This window comes from Acomys russatus, chromosome 16, assembly GCF_903995435.1.
Source record: "Acomys russatus chromosome 16, mAcoRus1.1, whole genome shotgun sequence".
Lineage (NCBI taxonomy): Eukaryota > Metazoa > Chordata > Mammalia > Rodentia > Muridae > Acomys > Acomys russatus.
In genome coordinates this window covers 1,731,086-1,756,830 of record NC_067152.1, presented here as the reverse complement: position 1 = coordinate 1,756,830, position 25,745 = coordinate 1,731,086, and the positions used below count along the sequence as shown (strand labels likewise).

At 55.7% G+C, this 25,745-nt stretch overlaps 2 protein-coding genes across 3 annotated transcripts in view; one reads left to right on the top strand and one right to left on the bottom strand.

Moving 5' to 3' along the window:
• Positions 1-6,713, top strand: part of Sgsm2 (small G protein signaling modulator 2) — a 39,115-nt gene extending 32,402 nt beyond the window's left edge. For both annotated transcript variants that reach the window (XM_051157942.1, XM_051157941.1), the window contains 7 exons: positions 2,350-2,730; positions 2,984-3,108; positions 3,550-3,632; positions 3,771-3,880; positions 5,101-5,197; positions 6,005-6,172; positions 6,418-6,713. In XM_051157942.1, coding sequence (XP_051013899.1) covers positions 2,350-2,730; positions 2,984-3,108; positions 3,550-3,632; positions 3,771-3,880; positions 5,101-5,197; positions 6,005-6,172; positions 6,418-6,506 — 1,053 coding nt within the window. In that variant the 3' untranslated portion in view covers positions 6,507-6,713. The remainder of the gene's footprint in view (positions 1-2,349; positions 2,731-2,983; positions 3,109-3,549; positions 3,633-3,770; positions 3,881-5,100; positions 5,198-6,004; positions 6,173-6,417) is intronic.
• Positions 6,714-12,347: 5,634 nt separating this feature from the next.
• Positions 12,348-25,157, bottom strand: Mnt (MAX network transcriptional repressor). Its single transcript, XM_051157937.1, has 6 exons — positions 24,637-25,157; positions 19,417-20,002; positions 18,971-19,012; positions 18,731-18,842; positions 13,576-13,768; positions 12,348-13,378 (listed from the first exon to the last, which is right to left on the bottom strand). The coding sequence occupies exons 1-6, from the start codon at positions 24,707-24,709 to the stop codon at positions 12,612-12,614; spliced, it is 1,773 nt and encodes a 590-aa protein (XP_051013894.1). The 5' UTR covers positions 24,710-25,157; the 3' UTR covers positions 12,348-12,611.
• Positions 25,158-25,745: the final 588 nt, after the last annotated feature.

Below are 25,745 nucleotides of genomic sequence, written 5' to 3'. Positions count from 1 at the left end.
GTAGACCCACCTGCCTCTGCCTCCCAAGTGCTGGGATTAAAGGCATGTGCCACCACGCCCCAGCTTCCCTTTCTATCTCAAACTGGCTTTACCTCTCCTACTTCAGCCTCCCCAGTGCAAGTGCTGAGATTACGTACCTGGCATAAACTGATTTTATTCTTGTATTTATTTAATATGTTTGAGACAGGATCTCACTCTGTAGTTCTGGAACTCAGTATGTAGACCAGGGTAGCCTTGAGCTCACAGAGATCCACCTGCCTCTGCTTCCCAAGTGTTGGTATTAAAACTGTGTCGTTTTGTTTTCAAGATGTATTTATTTTTATGTGTATAGCTGTTTTGCCTGCTTGTATTGTTGGTGCCCTGTGTGTGTGCCTGGTGCCCTTGGAGGTCAGAGGACAGCATCAGATTCCCTAGGACTAGAGTTAGGGATGATCAGGAACCACCACACGAACGCTGGGGACCCACCCTGGTCCTCCAAAGGGCAACTAGTGCTTTTAGCTGCTGAGCCATCCCTCCAGCCCCCATTGTGCCACCCCTCAAAATTGTCCCTTTCCAAAATATAATGGCTCAGAAGTAGGAGATGCCACAGTGAGGCCCATTGCTTTGAATGCTAAATTAACATTAAAATTAAAAAAGCCAGGCTGGTGTCTCACATCTGAATTCCCAGTATTGGAGATGAAGTAGGAGGGTCAGGAATTCAAGGCCAGCCTTAGCTACACAGCAGAGTCAGAGCCATCCTGGGCTATGTTACTCCCTGATTCCAAAAGAAGAAAAGACCTCTTTGGATAGTTTGTTCTTGACACTTTACTTATTGTGAATGTTAACAGAAAATATAAGGTAGAGCAATACTTAAAAGAATATAACCCCAGCCAGAGAGCTGGCTCAGCTGAGCAGTTAAGAGCACTGGCTGTTCTTCTAGAGTTCCTGGGTTCAACTCCCAGCATCCACATGGCCACTCATAAAACCTCCATAACTCCAGTTCCATATGGTGGCCTCTTCTGACCTCGGTGGACACTGATTGCATGTGATGCACAGACACACATCAAAACACCCACATAAAATAAGAATAAAAGTAAATCTGAAGGGTCTAAGTAAAAGACATTCTCCCTCCCTGTGTGCTCTGTTTCTCATCCTTGCTCTTGGGCATACTTTGTGCTCTGGCTTTTGTAAACACCCGAGTCAGCCGCTGAGGCCCCAGCAGGTAAGGCAAGGCCGATGACCTGAATCTGCTCCCAGAACCCACTCACAGGTGAAAGGAGAGACTGACTCCGCGAAACTGCCCTCTGGCCTTGTGTGTACCATGGCACATGCATCAGCACCACCCCAAACCGCACATACACAGCCCTAAGAACATGAAAACAAGTCTGAGCCTGTTGTGGTAATCCCCAGACATACCAACTCTTGGAGGCTGAGGCCAGCCTAGCACGGAGTTCCACAAGTATGGCTTTACCCAGTGTTTCAGATTTTTTTGCCCAAAGTGAAAACTTGTAGCATCCCTTTGGCTACACTGTCCAATTAGAAAAAGAAAAGACAGACGCTGCGTTTCCCTGGGGGGGCTTGTGTTTCCTTTTCCTTCTGCACTGTGTCTGAGGACTACTATGACTGACTTGGTATTGCTACTGAAGTTTCCTATCTTGTCTGCTCAACATTCAATACCATGAATAAAGTACTTGCTTTTCCTGAAAGCTGTAGTTTATTCTCCCCACACCTCTCAGCAGCCACTTCAAAGCACTAGTGCAGCTCTCTCACCTCCTTTATGACTTCAGGGATTTGTAGAATGACACTGACTTTAAACTGGCTACCAAGAGCTGGGGCCTACAGGCTGGAGACAGCTCAACTATTAAATCACATACTGCTTTTTCAGGGGACCTGAGTTCAGTTCTTTGTGGCTCTGGCCTCAGTGGGTACTTACACTCAGGTACACGTGCCTACACGCAGACACATAATTAAAAATAAAAATATGAATCTTTAAAAAAACATGGGCAGTGGTGAGGGATACTTCTGCACTCAGGAGGCAGAGGCAGGCAGATCTGAGTGTAAGGGCAGCCTGGTCAATAAAATGAGTTCTAAGACAGCCAGAGCTACACAGAGAAAACTTTGTCTTGAAAAATACAAAAACAAACAAAACAACAACAAACCAGGGGCCTCTTCTCCCCTTCCTGTAGCCGTCCCCACGAACTGTGGACTGTATTGGTTGGCTGGGTCATAAGCCAGGGTTGGTACCCAGGGCCGGCAGTGTTGGGAGTTGGGAGTGGCAGGAAAGAGTAAAAATTCTCTTCCCTGGCTCCATCTGACCCAAGGAAGACCCTTGAGTCTTAGATAGAGCCACCATCTGTTTACTCCCACCAGGTATTTATCTCTGTGGATGATCTCGAGCCTCCAGGGCCGCAGGACCCTGAAGATTCCAAACCAAAGCAGGACCAGGAACCAGGAACTGGGACTCCAGGCATGGCTGCTGCAGAGCAGCAGTCAGTGGAGTTTGACTCTCCAGACTCGGGGCTGCCTTCCTCCCGCAACTACTCCGTGGCCTCAGGCATCCAGTCCAGCCTAGATGAGGCACAGAGTGTGGGCTTTGAAGAGGATGGCGGCGGGGAGGAAGGCTCCGAAGGGCCGGCCACTGCAACCCACACTTTCTCTGAACTCCACGATCCAGGCCAGGAGAAGCTTGCACCTGCCACCGAGCTTGAAGCAGGGGAGGACCTCACAGCTGTGTGTGCTACGGCCTATACTGTACGTGGATGCTCCCGGCTCTGCGGCCAGTGGCCCCGGGAGTCCTGACACCCTAAGACATGGGGACTGGCTACAAGAGGAGAGTGGGTGGTATGGCTATCCTGAAAGGGCTCTCTGAGCATCACCAAGAGGCCACTGTTCTCAGAGCTCTGAGATCTTTATGGGCTGGGCTTTCTTTGTTTGGGTACCATGTCCTACCCCAACCTGGGAGCTGCTGGCCAGCCTGACCTCTGAGGGACACCCTCTTTTCCAGATAGAATTACTGGACACCGTGGCCTTAAATCTGCACCGCATAGACAAGGACGTGCAGAGGTGTGACCGCAACTACTGGTACTTCACGACTCCCAACCTCGAGAGGCTTAGAGACATCATGTGCAGGTGCCATTGGGGGCGGGCTGTGGGAGATGTGGGGACCCAGCCCGTTGTTCTGTGTCAGGTCTCCCTACATCCCGGCTATAGCACTGTCTCTGCAGGGCCATTCCCGCACCGCACTGCCCCAGATGCATCCATCCTCCGTCTGGAGCACTGTCCTGCAGCACACTGCCATCCCACTCCATTTTGAGGTCTTTCAGAAGCTTACCTATTTTCACTCCCTTGTCCTTCACATCACACTGTGGTGGTCTTTTGTCTCCCTCACTATCTTAGTGACAAGGGCATTGGTAGTTCCCACTGCTGCATAGGGTAGAGCCATAGTCAGTGTTTCACGACCGTGGAAAGAAAGGCTGATTTGTAGGAATAGAATGTTCTAGGGACCATGTCCTTGACAATCCCCAAGAAAAAAGAACGGCATGGCCACACTGACCATCTCTGGCATTTCAGCTACGTGTGGGAACACCTGGATGTGGGCTACGTGCAGGGCATGTGTGACCTCCTGGCACCCCTCCTGGTGGTCCTTGACAACGGTAAGGGATGGGATGTGGGGCTTCCCAAAGCAAAGTGACAAAGTAGGAGAAAGGGGGTAATAACCTGGTTTAGAAGGTGTGGGAATATTAGCCAGTCTGTTCTGGTGTCACGAGGGCCTCATATCCATCTGCTTGCAGACCAGCTGGCCTACAGCTGTTTTAGCCACCTCATGAAGAGGATGAGCCAGAACTTCCCCAATGGGGGTGCCATGGACGCTCACTTCGCCAACATGCGTTCCCTCATCCAGGTGAGTGCTGCAGCCACCTGTGGGGGCCAGTGTGGCCATGGCTTCTCATCAGCTATAGGGAGGCTTGAGACTGGGCCAGAAATGTCCTTTACCTATAAACTATTTCACATATATACTTAGGGGCTGGTATTGGATTTGTAGCAATCCTCCTGCCTCTGCCTCCCTGAGTGCTGGAATTATTGGGATGCACCACCAGTCCTAGCTGAATTTGCTTCGTTTTTTTAAAAAATGCGAGCAGGGCATGGTGGCACACGCCTTTCATCCTAGCACTTGAGAGGCAGGCGGATCTCTGTGAGTTTGAGGCCCTCCTGGTCTACAAAGTGAGTCCAGGGCAGCCAAGGCGACACAGAGAAACCCTGTCTCAGGAGGGAAAATGCTGCTAGGCATGTACTCATAATCCCAGCACTTGGGATGTAGAGGCAGCAAGATTAGGGTTGCTGTGGAGTGAAGATGAGTGTAGGCTACAGTGTGAGAACCTGTCTCAAACAAAAATAAAAAACATAAATCCACAGGGCTAGAGAAATGCCTTAGTCTAGGAACAGAGTTTGATCCCAATGGTTTTGTTTTGTTTTTAAAGCCACATAGTGGCTTATGATCCTAGTGCTGGGAAGTGGGGCCAGGTGGATCCCTGGGGCCTCCGGCCAGCGGACTTGCTTGACTTCCAGGCCAGCAAATGGCCTTGTATCCAAAAAACAGTAAAAGTAAGGTGGACAAAATGATACCTGCGGCCATGCCCTAGTAAGCAACAGTGTGCTCACACCCCCACGGTCACCTATGAACACATGCAGGCAAAGACAGTCAAACACTGAGTTAATTAGTTGGGGCTGGAGAGACGGCTTCGTGATTAAGAGCACCGGCTGTTCTTCCAGAGGCCCTAGGTTCAGTTCCCAGCACCCACATGGTGGTTCATAACCATTATAATGAGATCTGGTGCCCTCTTCTGGCCTGCAGGTGTACATGTAAACATAATAAATAAATAAATAAATCTTTTTTTTAAAAAAACTGGAGTGGTGGTGTGGCCACCTGCTTGAGCCTGTTTTGGTGAGAAGCAGGGTTGGTGGTTAAATCAACTGCCCAGAAAGTGGAGTAACTAACTGCGAAGAGAGTGTAACTGAGGGAACAGATGAGCATGGCAGTGCAACGATGGCTGAGGACAGCTGGGGGCCGGGGGAGGGGGGAGGAGAGGCAGCTCGGGTCAGTCTCTCCCTCTCCCCCATGAGATCTTGGACTCGGAGCTGTTCGAGCTGATGCATCAAAATGGAGACTACACCCACTTCTACTTCTGCTATCGCTGGTTCCTTCTGGACTTTAAAAGAGGTGAGAAGTGGGTGGGGTCATGACACATGCCTGCAGTGCCAACACTCCAGAACACGGCAGGAGGGGCAGTGGGAACTCAAGGCCAGGCTCAGCTACACAACAAGACCCTGTCTTTAAGAGTATCATCAGCCAGGCGTGGTGCTACACGCTTTTAATCCCAGAACTCAGGGAGGCAGAGGCAGGTGGATCGCTGTGAGTTTGAGGCCAGCCTGATCTACAAAGCAAGTCCAGGACAGCCAAGACTACACAGAGAGACCCTGTCTCCCCTAAATCAGTGGTGTCCTAACTTGACTCTGTACCCTGTGTCCAAGCCTGAGTCCAAGCCTGAGTCTTACTAAGGTCACCTGGCCTGTGAGGTCTCAGGCTTGTGAGGTATCTCCATAGCACAGGCAGTGCTCTCTGTGTCGCAGGTGATGGTTTTCAGAACCTTTTTCTTTTCTTTCCTTTTTGGTTTTTTTGAGACAGGGTCTCTCTGTGTAGCCTTGGTTGGCCTGGACTCGCTTTGTAGACCAGGCTGGCCTTGAACTCACAGTGCTGGGATTAAAGGCGTTGAACCACCATGCCAGGCTTCAGAACCTTTTTCAAATTCCAGCCTCCCTGAGTACTAAAAGTGGGGACCGCCACATGGAATCTGCAGAAATAACCAAAGAAAGGGAGTGGGGACTAGGGCTTGGGTATAGAGCCCCCCGCCATTCTGGAGCCAGGCTGAGCCAAGCTGGGGCAAATTCACTTGCTAGAGCAGACCCCATGTGTCACCACCAAGCCACGTGCCTCGACTGTTAAGTGCCAGCTCCTTCCCGTCCCCAGAGCTGCCGTATGAGGATGTGTTCGCGGTGTGGGAGGTGATCTGGGCAGCCAGGCACGTCTCGTCAGAGCACTTCGTCCTGTTCATCGCCCTGGCCCTGGTGGAGGCCTACAGAGAGATCATCCGGGACAACGACATGGACTTCACTGACGTCATCAAGTTCTTCAACGGTACAAGCTGAGCCAGCTGCCTGGCGGCCCTCTAGCAGGGCACTGGGCCTCCAGTCGTGGACTGGGCAGAGTTGGGGCGGGTGCTCAGGAATTGTAGGATCCCTTCCCACCCCCACCCCCCGCCCCCTGTAGGCAGGTGTCAAGAGCATAGCCGGTGAAAACTAAGAAGGGTTTCAGCCACAGGGCTCTCCCAGCCTCCCCGTAACCCCTCCCAGCCTCCCCGTAACCATCCCTGTTTCTCCCAGAGCGGGCTGAGCGCCATGATGCCCAGGAGATCCTGCGGATTGCCCGGGACTTGGTCCATAAGGTGCAGACGCTCATAGACAACAAGTGAACGCTGCTGCGGCTGGGGACAGCAAAGTGGGGAGCCCAGGTACCAGGCCCTGAGCTCCAGCAGGAAGAGGCAGAAGTCACGTTCTACCACAGACTGCCTCACCCCACATCCCCTACCCCTACCCCGCCTCTGCCAGCCCTGCCCACTCAGCCGTGTACCCTAACAAGGTGACTGAAAGCCTGCGATGTGAGTGTGGGCAGTGTGGGGGCGGGGAGAGGCGGGAGGCCTGCAGGTCACAGCTGGGTGGGCGGGGTCGGCCTCAGGGAAACTGGCTGCCTTGGGGGACACCTTCTCTGTTCCCCTCTCAAACAACTTAGAGTAGCCCTGCTGCCACCTGCAGCCTCAGCCTGGACTGTTTCCCAATGCCTCTTCCTGGTCAGCCTGGGGCCCTGTAAGCTTAGTGGGGTCTACAGTGGCCTGAGCCTCATCTAGCAAGAGTTGCATGGGGCAAGGAGCTCTGTGCCATATCTCTCCCGAGGCCTTTCGTGGTCTCATCAAGCGCCTATTCAGGCATATGCCCCAGGGGCAGGAGACCTGGCTCTTCTGAGACACTAGGGGCAGTCAGATGTGAGCTCTGGGTGAGCACCCCATCTCAACAGCACTGCCATAGCCTCTGACCACCAGAGTGACCCCATAGCTCCCCACACACTGCACAATGCCCACTCCCGTCTGTACAGTGTCACTCTCCTCACCCTGCCTTGCTAATGCACTGCACATAAGTAGCACACTTGCCCACTGTATGGTATGGAGGGCAGTGGGTGTGCTTGCTCCCCAGGGAAACCCCAGGAAAGCAGCACTGTCACAACGTCCTTCCCAGGACAGGCCTGTGCGCTCCTTTCCAGGTTACCCTTTACCTGTTCAGACATCTGTGCGTTCCTGAGGCTGAGGGAGGTGGCAGTGCCTGGGTATTCCTGCTTCACCCCTAGTGAGAGGCAAGGCCAGCTCCACATGCTTCTCGGAGTGCTGAGAGGCCTGGGGACCCAGAAAGGCCCTTGGAGGAATTTGCAGGGGTGTCACCAAAGGCCCAGCCCTTGACTTGAGGCCTAGGCATGCTGCTTGTTTGTTCTGTCACCCCATATCCCCCACACCTGAGTACATGCAGGCCAGGTCTGGGACTTCGCCTGGCTCCTTCCCAGACGTACTTCATTTGAAAACACAGGAGAAAGGACCAGCAGCGTTCTGCATAGAGCACAGCCTTCCCTGCCGCGCCCCCGGGCACTGCACGGCCTTTGTGGGGCCAGCCACCCCATTGCCCACCCTTGTTTATCATTCCTCTGCGTCCACCAAGCACGAGTGGCCAATGTGTGCCTGCCTTAGTGACTCTGGTTTTGTGAGGAGCCAACTGTATGGGGTTTTGGGTTCTGTTTTTGTTTGCTTTTTTTTTTTTTTTTTTTTTTTTTTTTCATTTGTTTGTTAGTTTGACCGGTTGGTTTTGTTGTGCTCAGAAACTATACTCTCCAATGTAACAGACCAATAAAATGCATTTGGCAGTGCCTGCGGCTCTGATGGCTGCTTGTGGGACTAGCTGGACACAAAACAGTCATGTGCTAGATAGTTCTGTACATTCCAGCAGTAAAGGGTGACAGCTTTAAAAAAAAAAAAAAAAAAAAAAGTAAGAATGCTGTAAGAGAGCCAAAGATTTTCCTAGCAAAGGGGCTCCAGTTTTGGAGTTCCATAGCATGGGCTAGTTGGGAAGTCAGGTACCCAGAATTCCATTGTCCTTAACCCACCTACACTGCTGGCTGGGCATGTAGACACTACATGTAGACCCCCATGTCCAAAAGGGGTCTCTGGATGGTTTAGCAGCCTTCAGGCACACTGGGCTTTGTGGACACAACCTCGCTGATGAATATCTTTACAGCGCAGGGGCTCAGGCTCTGAGCACAGGGAAGATGCAGCCCCATATCTCAGGTGGTGGTTCCAGTGCTAGGCACAAGTATTAGCACCCACTGCACGGGTGGACACGACAGAGCTCTTCCTGGTACCACCAGCAGAGAGCGCCCACACTTCGTGAGTCAGAAGGGCCAACGAGGCTGGCAGTGGGAGATTGGAACTAACATTTCTTAGCACTGGCCCTCCAGAAAATAAGTGTCCAGGTCATTTATGCCAGCCTTTCCTTCCTGAAGATAATGCCCCCTCCCCAACCCTAGGAAGGGGGCTGAGGGTCAAATGCAATCAGGGAGACGCCTACCTAACCCGCACCTGGCCCAGCTACCGGCTCCCTGATCTTATTTCCCGCTACCTGCCTCCATGACAGCCTTGCCCACAACGAGGCTGGAGGAAATGGAGCTCCGTGGTCAGAAGTCTTCTGTACCCAGCTGAGGTGTTGGCTCCCTAGATCCTGACCCCTAACCTCACCAAGCTTCCTAGAGTGGAATGAATTGTCTCAATGTGGCTTTGAAAAGCCTCCTACTATCTGTCCCCAGGTCCTGGGGGGGAATAGGCTCTGCTATCTATGTCCCTCTTTATCCCCTGATGGGCAGGTCAGGGTGCCTAATGATGATGAGAGATTAATTGGACTAAGCAACACTCAGAATTGCAGTCCTAACCAACAAGGTGCAACCGTGGGACTTCAACAAGTCGTTGACCATTTCTAAGGACCAGCTCTTGCTTTATTTACTCCACTAGGCTGTCTCAATTGTGAGGCCGGATCCTTAAATGTTCCAGGGTAGCCAGGCGGTGACACACACCTCTAATGCCAGTACTTGGGAGGCAGAGACAGGCCAATCTCTGAGTTCCACAGCCAGAGCTACAGAGACACCCTGTCTCAGGTGGGAGTGGGTGGGGAGGAAAACAACAAACTGCCTGCCCCCTCACCTCCCAGACAGGCTTTCCCTGTGTAGCCCTGGCTGCCCTGGAACTCTCTGTAGGCAAGGTTGGCCTCAAACTCAGATCCACCTGCTTCTGCCTCCTGAGTGCTGAGACCAAAGGTATATGCGACCACTGTCCAGCTTGTTTTAAGATGTGGGGGTGTTTTGCCAGTGCCTGATCCCCACAGAAGCCAGAAAAGGGTATAGAATATCCTGGGCCTGAAGTTACAGTTCGGAGCTGGCAATCAAGCAAGTCCTCCAGAAGAGCACCTAGTGGTCCTTTTTTAAAAGACAGGGTCTTTCTGTGTAGCCGTGGCTGTCCTGGACTTGCTTTGTAGACCAGGCCGGCCTCTGCTGGGATTAAAGGCGTGCACCACCACCACCCAGCCTACAGTCAGTGCTCTTAAGTGCTGAGCCATCTTTCCAGCCCTTAATAAGGAATTTAAATTCATTTACATTTGCCTGCTTGTGTATGCGTGGGTCACATGCATGCAGGTGCACATGGAGGCCACAAGGCGGAGTAGAACCCCAGCAACTGGGCTACTTGTGAACTACTTGATGCTGGTGTCATAAACCGAATCTGGGTCCCCTGGAAGTGCAGCAAACGCTGTCTTGCTTAGTTGCCTCTGGAACCCCATTACCAGGGTTTTAATTACGACTCAGGCCATCACCCAACTTTCCTCATCCTCCTGCATCAGCCTTCAGAGTGCAGCCTCTTGCTGTCTTTAGCTGACAAGTCCCTGTGGGCCTCTGCCCCTCACAATGGAATGACCCAGATGCTGAGACTGGCAGCTCCGTCTCAGGTTTCAGTGCAGATTTATTTCAGTTTTATATTTTATTCCAGGCAAGTGCTTATTACATGGGTAGTATTCATGTCTCAATACCTAAAGTCTCAGAGCATGAACAGCCACTAGAGTACAGTTCAATAGTAAAAATACAATATGTACAAAATTAGGGTTTTTGTAGTTTTGTTTTGTTTTTTTTTTTTTTCCCACACAGCAGATGTACCCAAACACATAAAAATCTCTACAGTCTGGGGCGCTACAATTCATATTTCAGGAAACAGAGACACAGTGACCAAGTCCTCACTGTAAACAAGGGCCACCTCTTTGGGGATTGGGAGTGGGACCCTGGGACAGGGAGGAGAAGCAGCTGTTCCTAGAGAGACTATGGTGACCCAACTACCCTCCAGATGTCCCCTGCCCTTCTTTGGCCCCCAGGGAACCACTCTCCCCACTTTTCCTCCCCGAGGTAAAGATCCCAGGCAGTGAGCCACTCCAAACAGCACAGGTAAAACACGCATATGAGAGGTAAGGTGTGTGTGTGTGTGTGTCCCAGGCTGGAAGGATAGGAAGGGAAGGGCCAGGCGGTCCCACAGGGTGAGGACAGATGTGGTCCTAACAGCTCTCAAGGGGAAGATGCCCAAGAAAGGGCTGGGAGGTGGCTGCCCACTTGGGCACACAGCAGTCACAAACATCAAAAACAGCAACAACACCCATCACCACCAATCTGGACATAGTCATTCGGCACTAGGTCTGGAGGAGCCCCTGTTGGGGCGCGTGGAGGAACCCCTGTTGGGGCGGGAGGGGCGGGTGGATGATGAGGTATCTGTGCAGGCTTGGGGGCCAACACGATGGTGCAAACTCTGGAACTGGCCTCAAGACAGAGAGGGGGTAAATAGGACGAGTGGTCTGACCGTGCCAGCACCAGACTCTGCTCTTCATCACAACACAGAGAGCGGAGAGTGGAGGTGGCCCCCAGAGTCAGGGTGTGGGGAGAGGTGGCTGCAGCCACAGGAAGGCAGCCAGCTTGTGGGTTGGGATTTCTGCGCCAGGGCAGAGACCTGGTCCTAGCAACCATTTCCCACTCCAGGAGACAAATAATAATAAAGTGCCCTGGGGGGGGGGGTCTCCCAGGGTCAGAAGGACCTGTGAGTTCTGAGGCATCTGAGGAATCTGTATTCAAAATCTCCGCTGGCCTCAGTGCCCTGCTCACAGTGTCATCTGAAGGACCCTGAGCCCTCCCCTCTGGCCCCTCGACTACCTTAGCCCCCAGTGCAAACTTCATACCTTAGGGACACTTGCTTCCTGCCCCACACTGAAAGGCCATTGGTGAGTGTCCAGTGGGGAGCTGAATGTGCACACGTGTAACTGAGTGTCTGACACAAGGCCACTTGTAATAAATATCCATTAAAAAGAGAAGCCAAAGCGGTCTGCAAAAGCAGAGGCAGGAGACGCAGCATCCCCCAAGCATGGGACTCTCGCTTTCCCCAAACCTTCGCCCAGCAAAGGCCCATCCCACAGCGGACACTGCAACGCCCACCAGGAAGGGGGTCTCAAAACTGCCACTGAGAAGGGGTCGATGGGAAAAGCCCCAGGATTTCAGCTCATTAATACCTCAGCCTCAGTCCATGCCTCCCAAGCTGCAGGCGGTACCTAACCGCAGGGGCCTGGGGAGCACTAGACAGAGCAAGAAACCAACCAGACAGTGAGTGTCAAGTCCAAGGACGGAGTTTCTCCAAGTCCAGAGGAACTGAGATGAGAGGCAGGACTGCCAGCTCCCACCTCCCCTGCCCTGAGCTCAGCCTGCTCTTCAGAGGCCAGAAGCCCAGGGCCAGGCGTGGGAAACTTGCCCACAGCCTGGATTTTGTTTATTGTTAGTTGAGACTCACTCAAACAGTTTCTACTGGAACCAATCACAGTGACCACAGGTGGGTCAGAGATTGCCAGGCCCTGACTCTGCCAGATCTTAGGATCTGTCAACCTGTACTCAGAGCTGGGCCCCACCACCCATTTCCCATCTTTCTGGGGCTCCCTGTTTCCTACACAGAGGTCCCACAAGACTCTTGAGGCTGTGGAGGGGCGGCCAGGGAGCTCAGCCACCTCACCAGACACAGCAATAGCAGCAACAGCACAGGAAAGCAGGCTGGGAAGGAGAAGCCAGAGAAGAAAGCGGCAGCGGAGACTTCCTGCAGGAACAAGGTAGGGAGGCAGGAGTGGCACCAAGAGCCGGCACCAGGCTGGGTAGGCTGGGTAGGCAAGGTGTCCACCAAAGCATCCTCATGTCTACCAAGTCCTAGTGCAGCAGGGTCAGTCACTTCCTGCCTGCACCCAACTCCCTGGGGGCCCTTCCTTCCCCTGGCTCAGAGTCTCTGCACCCCCTTCCCCTACGAGGCCTGGGGGTGGTATGGGTGGGGCGGGCCTGGGCCTGGCTGGAATGTGTGGAGCTGGTGGGTGGGAGAGGGGCAGTCAGGTCCCCTTCCCTGCCCCCACTGGGGGCCTAAGTGGCCTCATCCTCAAGCCAGCTTGAGTGTGCTGACTGGAAAGGAGGGCATGGTGACCATAGTCACAGGGTTGAGCACTGTTTGGCCCACCAGCTGGGGGTGGTGCACCACCTGGGCCCCCACAGCTGGCTTTGCCATGACAGTGGCTGGGGGCCCCAGCCCGGCTGTGCCATTCACTTGCTGGTGGGAAAGGGTGTGCGCAATGTGGCTCACCGCCACAGGCTGGCTCACCGCCACAGGCTGTGGGTACAAGGGCAGCTGGGAGCCGAGGTGGGCCACATGGTTGAGGGTGGCAGGGTGAACTGTGATGTGGCCAATGGGAGGTGTGGCAGGTGCCAGCTGCACAGCAGGGCTGGGGGCGGAGGGGGCAATGTGGGCGATGTGCTTGCCCCCCGTCCCCTGCAGAACATGGTTCACAGTCTGGATGACTGAGGCGTGGGTGGTGGCTGTGTGGGCGATGACTGTAGAGCCACCCCCGGCCGTGGCCACCAGATGGGCTGGAGCGGGCACTAGTGTCTGGGTCGGGGTGGCAGGTGGGGGAGGAGGGGCTGGCAGAGGGGTCTTTTGCTGTGGTGGCTGCTGCTGCACAGGGGGGTGGGCAGGGGACAGGGCTACTGGGTGGGGGTGAGGGTGCGGATGGGTAGGCAGAGGTGCAGGGGCGGGGCTAGGAGTTGGCAGGGTGGATTTCAGCAGCTCCGGCTGGGGACGATGGTTGAGCTTAGGTGGGCCCAGGCCTGCCCGGTCGTCCTCCATATCCTCGTCCATGTTGTCCTCGCCCTCTGTCAGGGAACACAGGGCAGGGGGCAGGTCAGAAGAGCTTGGGAAACAAGTGGCTGGACGCACGGGTGTGCCTGGGGGTCTGGAAATACGATGCAACTGGGACGGACGGCCTCTTTCCTAGCAGGGAAAAACCTACTCGAGGAAGCCAGGGACAACATTCAGGAGTGATAGGACCAGCACAGGGGCCGAGGCTCACCAGAGGCTGTGGAGGTGGAGGCCTGGTCATCCTCGGGCTGGCCTGTCTGCCGGAGCACACGGTCAATCTCCAACACGTCCATCCACTGGCTCAGCTCATGCTTGAGCTCTGCCAGCCGCTGCTGCGTGGCAATCTTCTCCCGTGCAAGCCGCTCCATCTCATGCTCATACTCTTTTTCCTTCCTCTTCAGGGACTGGGGACAGGGCAAGGGACAGCACGTGTCCTTAAGCAGCAACCATAAGCTCCGTGGCCCTCAAAACCTTTGGACCAGTGGTTCTCAACTTCTCTAAGACTGCGACCCTTTAACACAGTTCCACATGCAGTGGTGATGCCCAACCAGTTATTTTCTTGCAACCTCAAAACTGTAATTTTGCTACTGTTACAAACCATAATGTAGGACCCCCCAAAGGGGTCTCAACCCACAGATTAGAAACCGCTACTCTGACAGTGACCAGAGCAACTGGGAGGCCACACCTGTCTATTTCATTGCTCTGCCCAGTAAGGACCAGCACCTGCATCACTGTGGTTACCTAAGCAGACACCATTAAATGTTAACACCGAAACCTTTGATACCAGCACTTGGGAGGCAGAGGCAGGTGGATCGCTGTGAATTCGAGGCCAGCCTGGTCTACAAAGCGAGTCCAGGAGAGCCAAGGATACACAGAGAAACCCTGTCTCAAAAAACCAAAAGAAAAAAAAAAGTTAACACAGAATTGGCGGCAGGGGGGGGGGGGGCTGCCTTTAGTCTGAGCACACTCCAGAGACAGAGGCAGGTAGATCTCTGTGAGTTTGAGGCCAGCCTGGTCTACAGAGCAAGTTTCAGGACAGCCAGAACTGTCAAAATCCACCCCCACCAAAAAAAACCAAACCAAACCAAAACCTAGCAGAGATCCAAGTCTCGGGGCCCTTGCCCACACTACCTTAACTGGGTCCTGAGGGGACTTCACAGTCTCCCAGCCCGCATCTTAGTTTGCTCAGTCAACTCAAGCCACAGCAACCCTCCTTGGTACGCACGCCTTTCTTCCTTTGTCCTTGGAGGGTTACTCACTCGACCCTGCGACAGCACAGTGCCCACCACAGCTGTCTATCTTCTTGGGAGCAACACGGGCTCCTCTGCCCCCTGAACTCAGCTACACCTTGGCCCACCTATGCTTCCTCTCCAGCCTGCAATGCACCCACTGCTCCCCACTCAGGGCCCTGCCTATGACCTTCCAGACTTCACAGGATGCTGAACCCGAAAAACCTATGGTGCGCACCACTGGCCAACAACAAAGGATCTCGGGGTGCTCCACAGCCCTCCAGATCTGACTGCACACCCCTAGAGGCTTCTCGCAAGGTCCAGACAGACTACCTTCCTCACCACAGACAGATATCCCTGCCTTCCTCCAGAACACAGGAGGGTCTTCCTTACCCACAATACCCCAGTCAGAACCCTCGCTGGGTCCCCTTTGCACACGCTTAGGAGCAGCTCCAGAAGGCCAGTCCCGGTGTTCTAAAGCAAAGCGCTTCCATGACCTCCAGACCCCAATACAGTCCAAGCCTAGGTATGTCAGGGACGGCTCCTACCCTTGCTGACTCCAGAGGCCATTTCTCTACCAGCTCATGGTTCCACAGCACAGGTCACCTCCAGGTGCAGAAACCACGGGCAACCCACATACTAACTAGCTTGTCTCTGAACCCTGTCTGCCTTGCTGTTCACACATGGATGTCCCTGCCTTCATCCCTGGGCAGAGCCGGTCTGTCTCTCTCAATGACACTTACTGACTTGCAGGGGAAGGGGACACACGTGCTACACTGCAAGTCACGGGAGAACGTGTACAATGTGTGCCCCCGGTGACGTGCCTTGGCTCCTTTACCCTGGGAGCCACCTCACAGTCTATCCCTGGTCCTTTCTGCTCTTAGATCACACTTGTGTGCCAATCTCCTCACTACCCTTTCCCAGCCAGAGGCCATGTCAGCACGCCCATCCTCCTGCCTCAGCCCCAGTGCTCCTACTGTAGCCGAGCACTAAACGAGTCTGCGATGGGTCTCCATTGGCCCTGGCACACGTGACTAGAATAACTGTCTCAGCACACACACGGCCCGTCTAGCCTGTGGTGAGGGACGGTAAAGGCTGTTCCACATTCAGTTTATACCCCTGACCCTACAGTGGCCAGCAGTGTGCTTACTCAGGACCCTGAGGCTCCGGGAGCCCGGCACCCCGCTTTCGGGTGAGGGTGTCAGACCCTGTCTAGGCTTCCCCTTGTTACAGGGAAGCCAGCAGACTCAGTCTCCCCTGCTTCCACAACTTCGCAGCTGCTCAGTAGCTTCTCCTCTGACAAGATAGAATCCAACCCCCAGATCAGTAGACTCCGTTTCTCTATACTCCTCCAGCCACTCCAAGCTCTGGACATTCCTGATGCACTGAGAAGCTTCTGCCAGTGCCTACAGCACAAGGAGGCCCAGAGCCGTGCCATGCTGCCCTTGACACACCTGCCGTCAGTTCCCATACCACAGTGCTCTACCATCCCGACAACAGCTTGCCTGTTTCTCTTCACATTTCTGCTAGCAACAGCAGGAAAGACCTCGTCTCCACCCTACACACAAACACACACGGCACCTGTGTGTGCTCTCACCTGGCTCTGTTCCTGAGGCCACATATGACAACAGAGGAGGCCACAGGCCCTTTGTGTCTCAGTCCTCACTTGAACCTTGCGGATCCTGGCTGGAGCTGTCCCCCTGAGCTCTAGCCACTGCTTGTAGAGAGACTATATTTTGGGTCAGGGAGACAAAGTGTCAGGGGCCAAAGCCCACTCTTTTCACACAGCTCAGCCCACAGGCCTAGAGACCCTGGCAGGTTCCCCAGAGCCAAAGGTGAGTCCACTGTCTCGTGGTGCTAGTCCCCAGCCTAAAGAATGCCCGGCAAGTACTCTATTGAGCTAATGCCCCCTGCCCAAGAGGCTTGGTTTAAACCCACTTATTTTAGGTGTCAATCTGGATCCATGCCTGTTTTTTCTGTCTCTGCCCACTTCACTGTGGCTTTCTTCAAGTACCTCACCCCCTCCATGCAACCCTCGAGACCAACTGGGGCCTCAACACCCTCCTGTAGCATCCCTGCCCCTAGAAAAGACAAGGTCTTTGATTCATTTGCTTCTCCCTCCAGAGTGCTGAGGTTCAAGCCAGGCGACACCACAATAGACCTTCCTAAAGCGGTTCCCTTCTGGACACACTACCAAAGCCATAGGTCCTCAGGGCCCCGGTGCTCTCTCCAGGATCAACTTTCAATCACCTAGTGCCTGCTGCCTCTCTGCATGATGAACCATTCTACCATCTTTTACAACCAAGCATATATCTCTTTCTCCCTCTCTCCTCCTGCTGAAAAAAACAACCACTCTGTCCTCCACTTTGCCTAGTTCACCTAGATGCAGCCCCCAAATGTCCTTTTCTAATGCCCCCCAAAGATCCTATCACCCCTCTAGGCTTTTGAGATTTGCTGCAAGACCAATCTCATCTCTCTCTCTCTCTCTCTCTTTTTTTTTTTTTTTTCCTTTTCAGTCTCTGGTCCTCAGAAGCACATCTGGAACATAACTAAAAATGTTTTTTTTTTCCTTCTTCCAGAGCTGAGGGCCTTGAAAGTGCTCGACCACCGAGGTGAATCCTCAACACTGAATAAAAATACTTAATGAAATACGGGAGCAGGTGCCACAGAGGGTTTCCAATCTTGTGACTTGTTTCGGCGTCTATGACCAAGGGAGCATTTTCAGCAACAGTCTGGGGCTCCTCCCACTGCCTCGTCTGATCAGACCTAATCCTAGGGAATTTCCTTGGGCTGGTTCTACTGCAGCTGAGCTATTTTCAAATCCACACATTATGCAAGGCTCCTTTTCCCAAGTACAAATCTAAAAAAAGGCACTTGCTCCAGCAGTCACAACTGCTATTAATGTTTAGAGACCGCAATTTCTTTGCATAAATTTCAATCCTTCTACCCTCTCTATGGTAGTTTCTTTTCTTAGCATCCTCAAATGAGAAAAACTGGTATTCTGAGAAAATGTCACAGCATAACGGTAGAGGTCTGCTAAGAGGCGGCATTGGTAAAAAAAAGAAAATCAAGTGAATTACGCCCAAGCCTAAAGTCAGTAAAATCATCACGGAAATAAGCCACAGCCTCTGCTGGGCCCCTTAGCCCGCAAGCGAGGCCCCGCCCCTCCGGAGCACGCGCGTACCCACGCGGACCTGTCCGCTGCGTCACCGCGGGCAGGCGGCCCCGCCCCCAGCTGCCGGGAAGCTCCGGGAGGCGGGCGGGCGGAAAGGCATGTGAGTCTGCTGGCAGCCTGGAGGGGAGGCCAAGGGCCTCAAGCACCGGGGTCCGGTTACCTCCGGGTTGTGACCCAGCTGCCGAAGCCCTGCTGGGGAGCGGGCACTCCTCCCACGGAAGCTGTGATGTAGCCGCGCTCCCGCGAGCGAGCATCCTGAGTGGGCGGACGGAAACCCCGACGTCCGCCCTGCCCCCCCTCCCCCGCGCCGCGAGGGAGCGCGAGGTCCCTCCCCATTCCCCAACGGTTTGGTCTCCCGCGCCGCCAAGCCTGGCCGCGCCCATCCATCCCCCCCCCCCAGCCCCGGGCACGCGGAACCCTACGCGGTTGCCAGGGCAACAGCAACTTCGCGCTGCAGCAGAGGGCAGCCGGTGCCCAAGACGAAAGGCGACATCACCAGCGAGGACACCTTCCCGGCACTCGCGGAAAGGAAAGAGTTAAGGCTCGCTGGCCCCCACGTCGTCACCCCGCCCGCCCCACCCCGACCGTAATCCTGAGCACTGCCGAGTGAACGCAGACACCCCGTTCCTCCCGACTCATTAACCCCCACTAGTGACCGCCCTTGACCCGGGAACTGCGGGTAGGGAGGTGGGGGGCCCGCTTCGTGCCCTTGTCACCCGGGGCTGAGCAGACGCGGCCCGTGGGGGAGGGGAAGGCTGAGGAGGGAAGCGCCGCCGCCCTCCGGCGCAGGCGCCCTCCTGCCCTCCCCCCCTCCTGGGCTGGGAGCCCCGCTGACGTCAGCCAGGCCATGTGCTCAGCGCCCGCTTGGAGGCGGGCGGGGGAGCCTGCCGGTAGCAGGAGGAAGCTGCCGCTGCGGCCGCCAAGGCACCGCCCAACCCTCCCTCTCTCCCTCCCCACCATACCTGGATGTACCGCAGCGCCGTCCGCAGCACGCTCAGATTTGAAGTCTTCTTGTCGTCTACGTTGGGGATATTGCGCTTCAGGGTCTCAAAACATTCCTTCAGATGGGCCCTCCTGGGGGGAAGGGGGAGGGCTGGTCAGTCCAGGGCCTGAGGGCATAGGAGGAGCTGGAAGCAGGGGCAAAGCCCAATGGCACCAGAGGGGTGGGCCCAGAGTCACATTAGCAAGCGCAACTCACACACCTGTTCTTCTCCAATTTGTTGTGGACTTCTCTGGTTCCAATCCTGAAAACCCAGACAGACAGGAGGATACTCAGGGAGGAAGGCTCAACTGCATGCAGCCTTCTGGACCCACACCCCCATACCGCCACTGACCAAGTGCCCCCCTCCCCAACATTCTCTATAGATTGAAAGTGTTGGGCCTGTGTTGAGCCCATCCACCCCCTTGGTACCTCTGTGCTCATAACCCTCCATCCCACTGGCCCAACTAAGAGACAAAAGGAATCGTGGAGGGAGTTCTAGAATCTACTTTCAGGAGGATAGTGCTTTATTTTTGAGAGGTACTTCTAAGTTGCACGTGGCATTCCGTGGCCAGCGTACCTTCTCCTGCCCCTGCCCCCCCCCCCCCAGCTCAAGATGAACAGTTCTCTCCCGTCCCACCAGCCTCTCTGCCATGTCCCCCCACTTACCCCCCAGGCCGCTTCTTTTGTTCACTGGCTTTGGCTTCTTCAGCTGGTGCTAACTTTAGGGTCCCGAGCGTGGGTGGGGGTGGTTGCTGGGGGGCCAGCTGGGGCTGGACTCCGGGGTGTGGTGCAATGGTCAGGATGGGTGTAGGGAGGGGCTGCAAAGGCTTGGGGCTGCCAGTGGGTGCAACTGTGGTCTTCGGATCAGGCAGTAAGGGAGCAGGGGTGGGCACCTGCGGTCTGGTGGGCAGGGGAACCGGCTCCTTAATGCTGAGTCCAGGGGTGCTGACCAAGGCTGGCTGGCGAGGTGCCAGGGGCAGAGGCTGGGCTGCCGGGGGCAGAGGCGGAGGCGGGGGTAGGGACTGCGGGGAGTTGGTCACCACAGGAATAGGAATGACAGTCAGCGAAGTAGGGGTGGCTAGCGGCGGTGGTGGTGCAGGCGGTGGCGCAGGTGGTGAGAGTGGTAGCGGTGGAGCCTCGATTCGGGGTTCCTCCACAGGCAGGGCATGGGCCAACCTGGCCAAGCTACTTGCTCTCTTCTGCTCCTGTTCTCGCTCGCGTTCCCGCTCCAGGCGAAGGCGTTCCTGCTCCTCTACGCAGAGAGAACACACGGGGGGGGGGAGGGGGGGTGCTTAGCCAGGGTCCGGGTCCCATTTTGACCAGTCCTCCAACCCTAACTGTCCCAGTCTGGGCTCAGGGACATCCTGCCCAGGCAGAGACACCAGACTTGGCCAAGCATGTCCAGGCAAGGCAGCACTGAACAAACAAAGCACAAGCCTGGTCCCTACCACTGGGGACTCACAGCCTGGGGCAGGGTTGGGGCAAAAAAAGGATAGGGGTGCCAGGCTGTGTTAGGGGAAGTCAGGGGCTCATGAAAAGTGAGCAGAGGCAGCGAGGGGATGGGGTGCTGCAGGCGAGGCAATCTGGGGTGAATGGACTAGACAGGTGACCAACAGGAGTATCCAGGGAGGACACAGAGCTAAAGTGTGCACAGGGACAGATGACGCCTGAGAGCCAGCAACAGGCCAAATCCCCACAGGAGAACAGAGGCCTTCCACAGAATTTACCAAGCACCTGTTGGGGAGCAGGCAGTACCTTTGTCTCACCAACAATGAGCAGAGACAAATGATTTGTTGAGTTACAGAGCAAGCCTGACACCTAGCCAAAGGCCCTGCACGTGTCAACAGCCACATACCCTGTTCTCATAAGCACCTCAGTTACAGGACAAACACATTTACATGAAAAAATGGTCCCCGGGGCAAACCGTTAAGACCCTAGCTGAAAACAGGACTGGGACCCTACCTAGGAATCTGTCTTCTCAGACTCCACCATTAGGTTCCCTGGCTATGGCTTTTGTACAGGGCTGCGTCACCATCCCCAGGGAGGGGAAGGAGCCCAGGCCTTTCTGCTGTGGACACACCCCAAACAGGCCATGTGATGTGGGGCCGGAGTTAAGTCCTCAATTGGAAGGAGGGTCATAGCCCGCCTTCCCGCCCTCAGGTCCAAGACTCCATGGCCTCTTGGGGATGCAACACTTGGCGAGATGCAGGCTCACCTCCAGCCATAGGAGGCAAGGAAGGAGCCGAGGAGGAAGTAGAGGGTGAAGCGTTTGAAGGAATCATAAACTGTTTCTCAGCAGGCAGAGTTCAGGGCTGCCACTGGTTGGCTTCTTCCCACCTCTCCTGCCCTTCAGGAAGGGGAGGGCAGGCTTGCTGCAATGAGGCCTTGCTCTCCCTGTCAGCAGTGACTTATGTCCCAGCCCATCTCCAGCTGGGCCTGGGAACACTTCTGGCCCACACTGTCAACTCAGGGCCCAATACAGCTCCTTTGAACGGCCCAGTTTGTTTACTTCATCAAATCATTGTTTTCTGTGTTAGTGAGGGTGTGCACAGGTGGGTGGACCACTTTGAGGAGTTGTCTGTCCTCTCCCACCCACCATGGGCTCCTGGGATCCATCTCAGGAAGTCAGCCGGGCTTTCTCTTGAGAATGTTTACTGGTGCAGCCATCTCTCTGGCCGGAGAACAAATATTTAAGTCACCATAGGCAGAGGGGCCCACGGCCAGGTACTGGCCTGGAAGCAAAGCCTGCATTTTAAAGCTCCCAGAGAAGACATGCTCCCTACATACCACGAAGGACTCACCGAATGAAGCTCCACCCCTACCTCACCCAGCCCAGCACTGTCAACCCTGACTGGACAGCACAGGCTACTCCATGACTGCACCCATCCACCACAGCTTCCCCGCCCTGCCCCTAGTTCTCCCTCATTTCCCCCACACAGTCCCTGAGTGCACTGGAGGGTGAGGCGTGCTGGCACTGCCAGGCCCTCTTATAGGTACAATCTGTGTTTAGGCCATTGTTAAGAATGTTCTGACCTGTGGAGTAGTCCTGTTGTTCTCACACGCACATTCACACCATCTCCAGGTTCCACAGACACCGACTCCAAGGAAGTTATCAGCAGGACCATCTGGCTGAGAGAGCACGGGCCTCATGCTGCCTGCAACCTTTCTAAGCGACTGGATGCTGACGTGTACAGGGACCCTCCCCTTCCATGTGCCACCAGAGCTTGGCACATAAGGAAGGCCCAGAGCAGGACAGGTGCCAGGCACCTCTGCACACAACAGCAGGCCCCCTCCATCAAAGGAGGGAGGCCAAGTCATCTCCACAAATGCTGGCAATGACCCGGCTAACAACAACTCTGGGCACTAGCACTGGCCTTGTCCTTTCTTCTCTCTCACACTCACTCACACGTGCATCACACTCTCAGGTCTGTCATGTGGGCAAAGTGGTCTACGCCAGTCTTGACCTTGTAGGTGGAAATGCAAAGGACAAGAGAATCCCTGCTCGGAGCTGGTAACCTGGTCAGCAGGTTGATGTCATCTGTGGCAGTTTTATCCTGTGGGAACTGAACTGAGTCCCTGGAGTGGATCTGGCTTTCCAGTAGCTGCCCAGCAAAGACTGTCTGATCCAACGCCAAGCTGAACTTTGCTTCTCCCCAGTGCTCAATACTTGGGAAAGAGCTCTGCAATTTCTTAAGAGGACTTTTCCCAGGCTCCTTTGCAGAGCTTCATCTACTAGCCCCCACCACCTAATTGGTCAGCTCTTGGCTTAATTGAGGAAGGGTAAAAGCACGGCAGTAGGGGGTCTTCTCCCCTGTCTGTATGGCTGGCTAGTTAGATTAATGTGAAATGAGAGTTCCTTAGAGGCAACAGATGGGTAAATCCTGTTCACCTCTCACGGACTGCCTGGTACAGAGTGGGGACGTAACTGGTACTCCTGAACTACACTGTGTTGACCCTAGCAGCAGGTGACTCCTCCTCCTCAAACCCTCCAGCTCCCCCCCCAACACATCCGCAGCTGAAACCGCACATTAGTCATCCTGGTTAACCACCAGCGCTGCCCATTGCTTGACCCTGCTGTAGACACAAAGGGAGCAGCATGTGGGTGGATACCCCAGACCATCGATTCTGCAAAAAATCTAAGCACTTGGGTCTTGCAGATCTCCAGTGACTCCTGACCTTGAGAGGCTGGTCTGACTAGGCCTGCAGACCTGCAGCTCCTCCGCCCCCTTGCCGGCTACCACTCACTCCTCCCGCCCCATCGCGCGCGGAACAAACTGCAGGCGTGCGCGCGCCTTTGCGCGCGGGCACACACAAAACACACACACACACACACACACACACTACTACCTCTTGCATGACTCATCATTGAAGCAACAATAGGCAGAAAGAAAAGGGAAGGAAGACGAAGAACTCTCTCCACCACAACATTGCCAACTGAGAGGGTCTGAGGGGGCAGAGGAACCAGGAAGCCTCGGGAACTACACACACATTTCAGGGCTGAGGCCCTCCCAAGCGCCTGGAAAGCGGAGGTCTTTTCCCTTGAACCTCTATTTCAGCAGCATTCGAAGGCTAGGGACCACCGCCAAAGGGGGTTGGTGACAGGATCATAAACCCTTATCCATCCTCTCTGAGGGCGCGCCAAAGTTTGCCCTTCTCATGCCGGCTCACTCCAGTGTGACCGGGGTGTTGCCAGAAGGGTCGCTGGGACACTGTAGGTGGGTCAGTGATACGTTAGTTGTAGGTGTCACCCTGAGATTATGAGGGTGTCCCAGGATCAAAAACAGGACGATAGGCAAGAGCCGAGGTGCCCTTTCCTAGGGCAAAGGCTCTCCCCGGGAGATGGCTAGCAACCAGAGCCGGAGCCCTACCCAACTCAAGGCCCCTCGCCGGCCCCGCCCAGGCCCCGCCCCCGGGCGGGCGCTTAGGCGGCGTGGAGGGCTGAGCCGCGCAGTCCCTAGCGGGAGTGTCCCCCGTGCACGTGGTCGGAGGCGGAGCCTGCCCACGTCACCACTCAATGTAACCAACGGGCTTGGGACGCAGGCACACGCAACATTCCAGCCAAGAGCGGGTTTGAAACGCGCAGACACGCCACATTCCACACCGGCTAAAGCAGGGCAAAGCAGGGGGGCCTAGGGGCTGCCCCCAGCGACCCGCGGGACACTCACAGGCACCCAATCAGCGCAGCTCTCAGCCAAACCTAGACGTGCGACCCAGCCCAGCTCTGGGAGGCGGGGTCAGGCGGGGCTGGCCAGGATCATAAGACACGCGATGTCATTTCATTCTGCAAAGGCCGCCTCCGCCCCAAGCAGCGCGTAGATCTGCCGGGAGCGCTCCCCGCACCCTCCTACCGGGGCCAGGGAATCCGAAGAGCTGCTCCGCGTAGAGTATTCCCCACCCCCACCCAGTTACGCACACGCCCACTCGTGTGCTGTACAAACACCCGTGTACACGTCCGTTCATCCGCTCTCCCCTGACTCTCACCATACATATCTTGGTGCACACACGCACGCACACGCGGGTCTGCCACCCCTGCACACATCAACATCCCTCTCCCCGTCCCCGGTTCATACATCCTCAATGGTAGCGAGGGCCCCGCCCGCCCACACCTAAGGAGCCCCTCACTGAAGGTGTACTGGAGATGCCAGGCAGCTAGGGTGGCACCCGCAGAAGCTGGGTTCCTCTTTGCATGTTAATGAATTCATTAATTATTTTCACTGCTCGCACCACTCCTCCGGGACGGCAGCCCTTGCGGGGAGCCCGTGCTCTGCTCGGCTTTTCAGGTCGCGCCGTAGAGGGGCCTGCCTGCGATTTCCAGTGGATCTGGGTATCAGGGTCACTGGCCTCCCCTTTTGCCCAGTGCCCCAGGGGCCCAGCCGGGCCGCTCACCACGTGCTCTCTGTTGTTGCTGCGCTTGCCATTCCAGGAAGCGGGCCGCCTCCAGTAGCGTCTCTATGCTCATCGCGCCGAGAGCAGCCGGGGGCGCGCCGGGGCCGAGGCTGCGGCCCGCGAGCCAAGCACAGGTCAGGCTGGCGGGCCGGCAGGAGGGAGGGATCACCTCCGGGGGGCGACAGGGCTGGGCGGCGCAGCGCGCTCCTCAGGAAAGAACGGGGGAGCACGGGGAGGAAAAAAAAATCAATGTCTTCCAAAATATTTGCAAAATAGGAATTTGCAAATTAAAAAAATTTTGATGCATAAAAATTAAAAAGGCGGCACTGCCTTCTTTCTTCCTTCTTCCTCTTCCTCCCTTCCGATGCCTCCCGCCCCGCGGCCCCGGGAGTCCCGCCGACAAGAAAGGGCTTTGCAACAAGATGGCGAGGAGGCACCGACACACACAACAAGGGAAGGAGCCGCGCTGCCCCCGGCCGCCGCCCCCGCTACTACACCGGGGCCGCAGCCAAAGCCCGGACCGGAGCCCCCGCCCGCAGGGCCGCGGCGTCTCACGGAGGGCGGGGTCGCGCCGGGGATGGCCCCGCCCACCGCGCGCGCACACGTGGCCTGGGGTGGGGGTGAGAAGATGGAACCGGGCTTCCTCGCTGTTTCCGCTTTCCCGCCTTGCCCCTACTCTCTTCTGGGCCAGCCACAAGTTAAACGGGGTTGCGTGCCTGGGGCGTTCACGGCGGGATCTGTCTTACAGAGAGAAGGGATGGGACGGCTAAGACTTCAGTTAGCAGACAGCGGTGGCACAGGTCGGGGGGGACCTACGGTGTGACCCCTGGGTCTCCACGCCCTACGTAGACACGACCCAGCTCCCGCAGCCGTCCGGTCTGTCGCAATTCCCCCGGGATCCGCCCCTGGGCGGAGCTGACGGCAGCAAGCTGCTAGAGTACCCACAGAGGGACGGGGCGAGCGGATCCGGTTCCGCATTTTGTCTCTGTTCCTCCCCCCGCAGTGCGTTCGCATCCTATTAGGCTACATCACCAGGCCGCCCGCCAATGGGCGGGCAGGACAACACGGCATGGAGCAGCTCCACATGGACACCCCGCGCCGCCAGCCTC

Coding starts and splice junctions, on each gene's coding strand:
- Mnt (XM_051157937.1), bottom strand. CDS start 24,709: ATGAGCATAGAGACGCTACTGGAGGCGGCCCGCTTCCTGGAATGGCAA. Junction 20,003..24,636: donor GCAACAACAGAGAGCACGTG/GTGAGCGGCCCG, acceptor CTCTCTGCGTAG/AGGAGCAGGAACGCCTTCGC. Junction 19,013..19,416: donor CAAAAGAAGCGGCCTGGGGG/GTAAGTGGGGGG, acceptor CTGGGTTTTCAG/GATTGGAACCAGAGAAGTCC.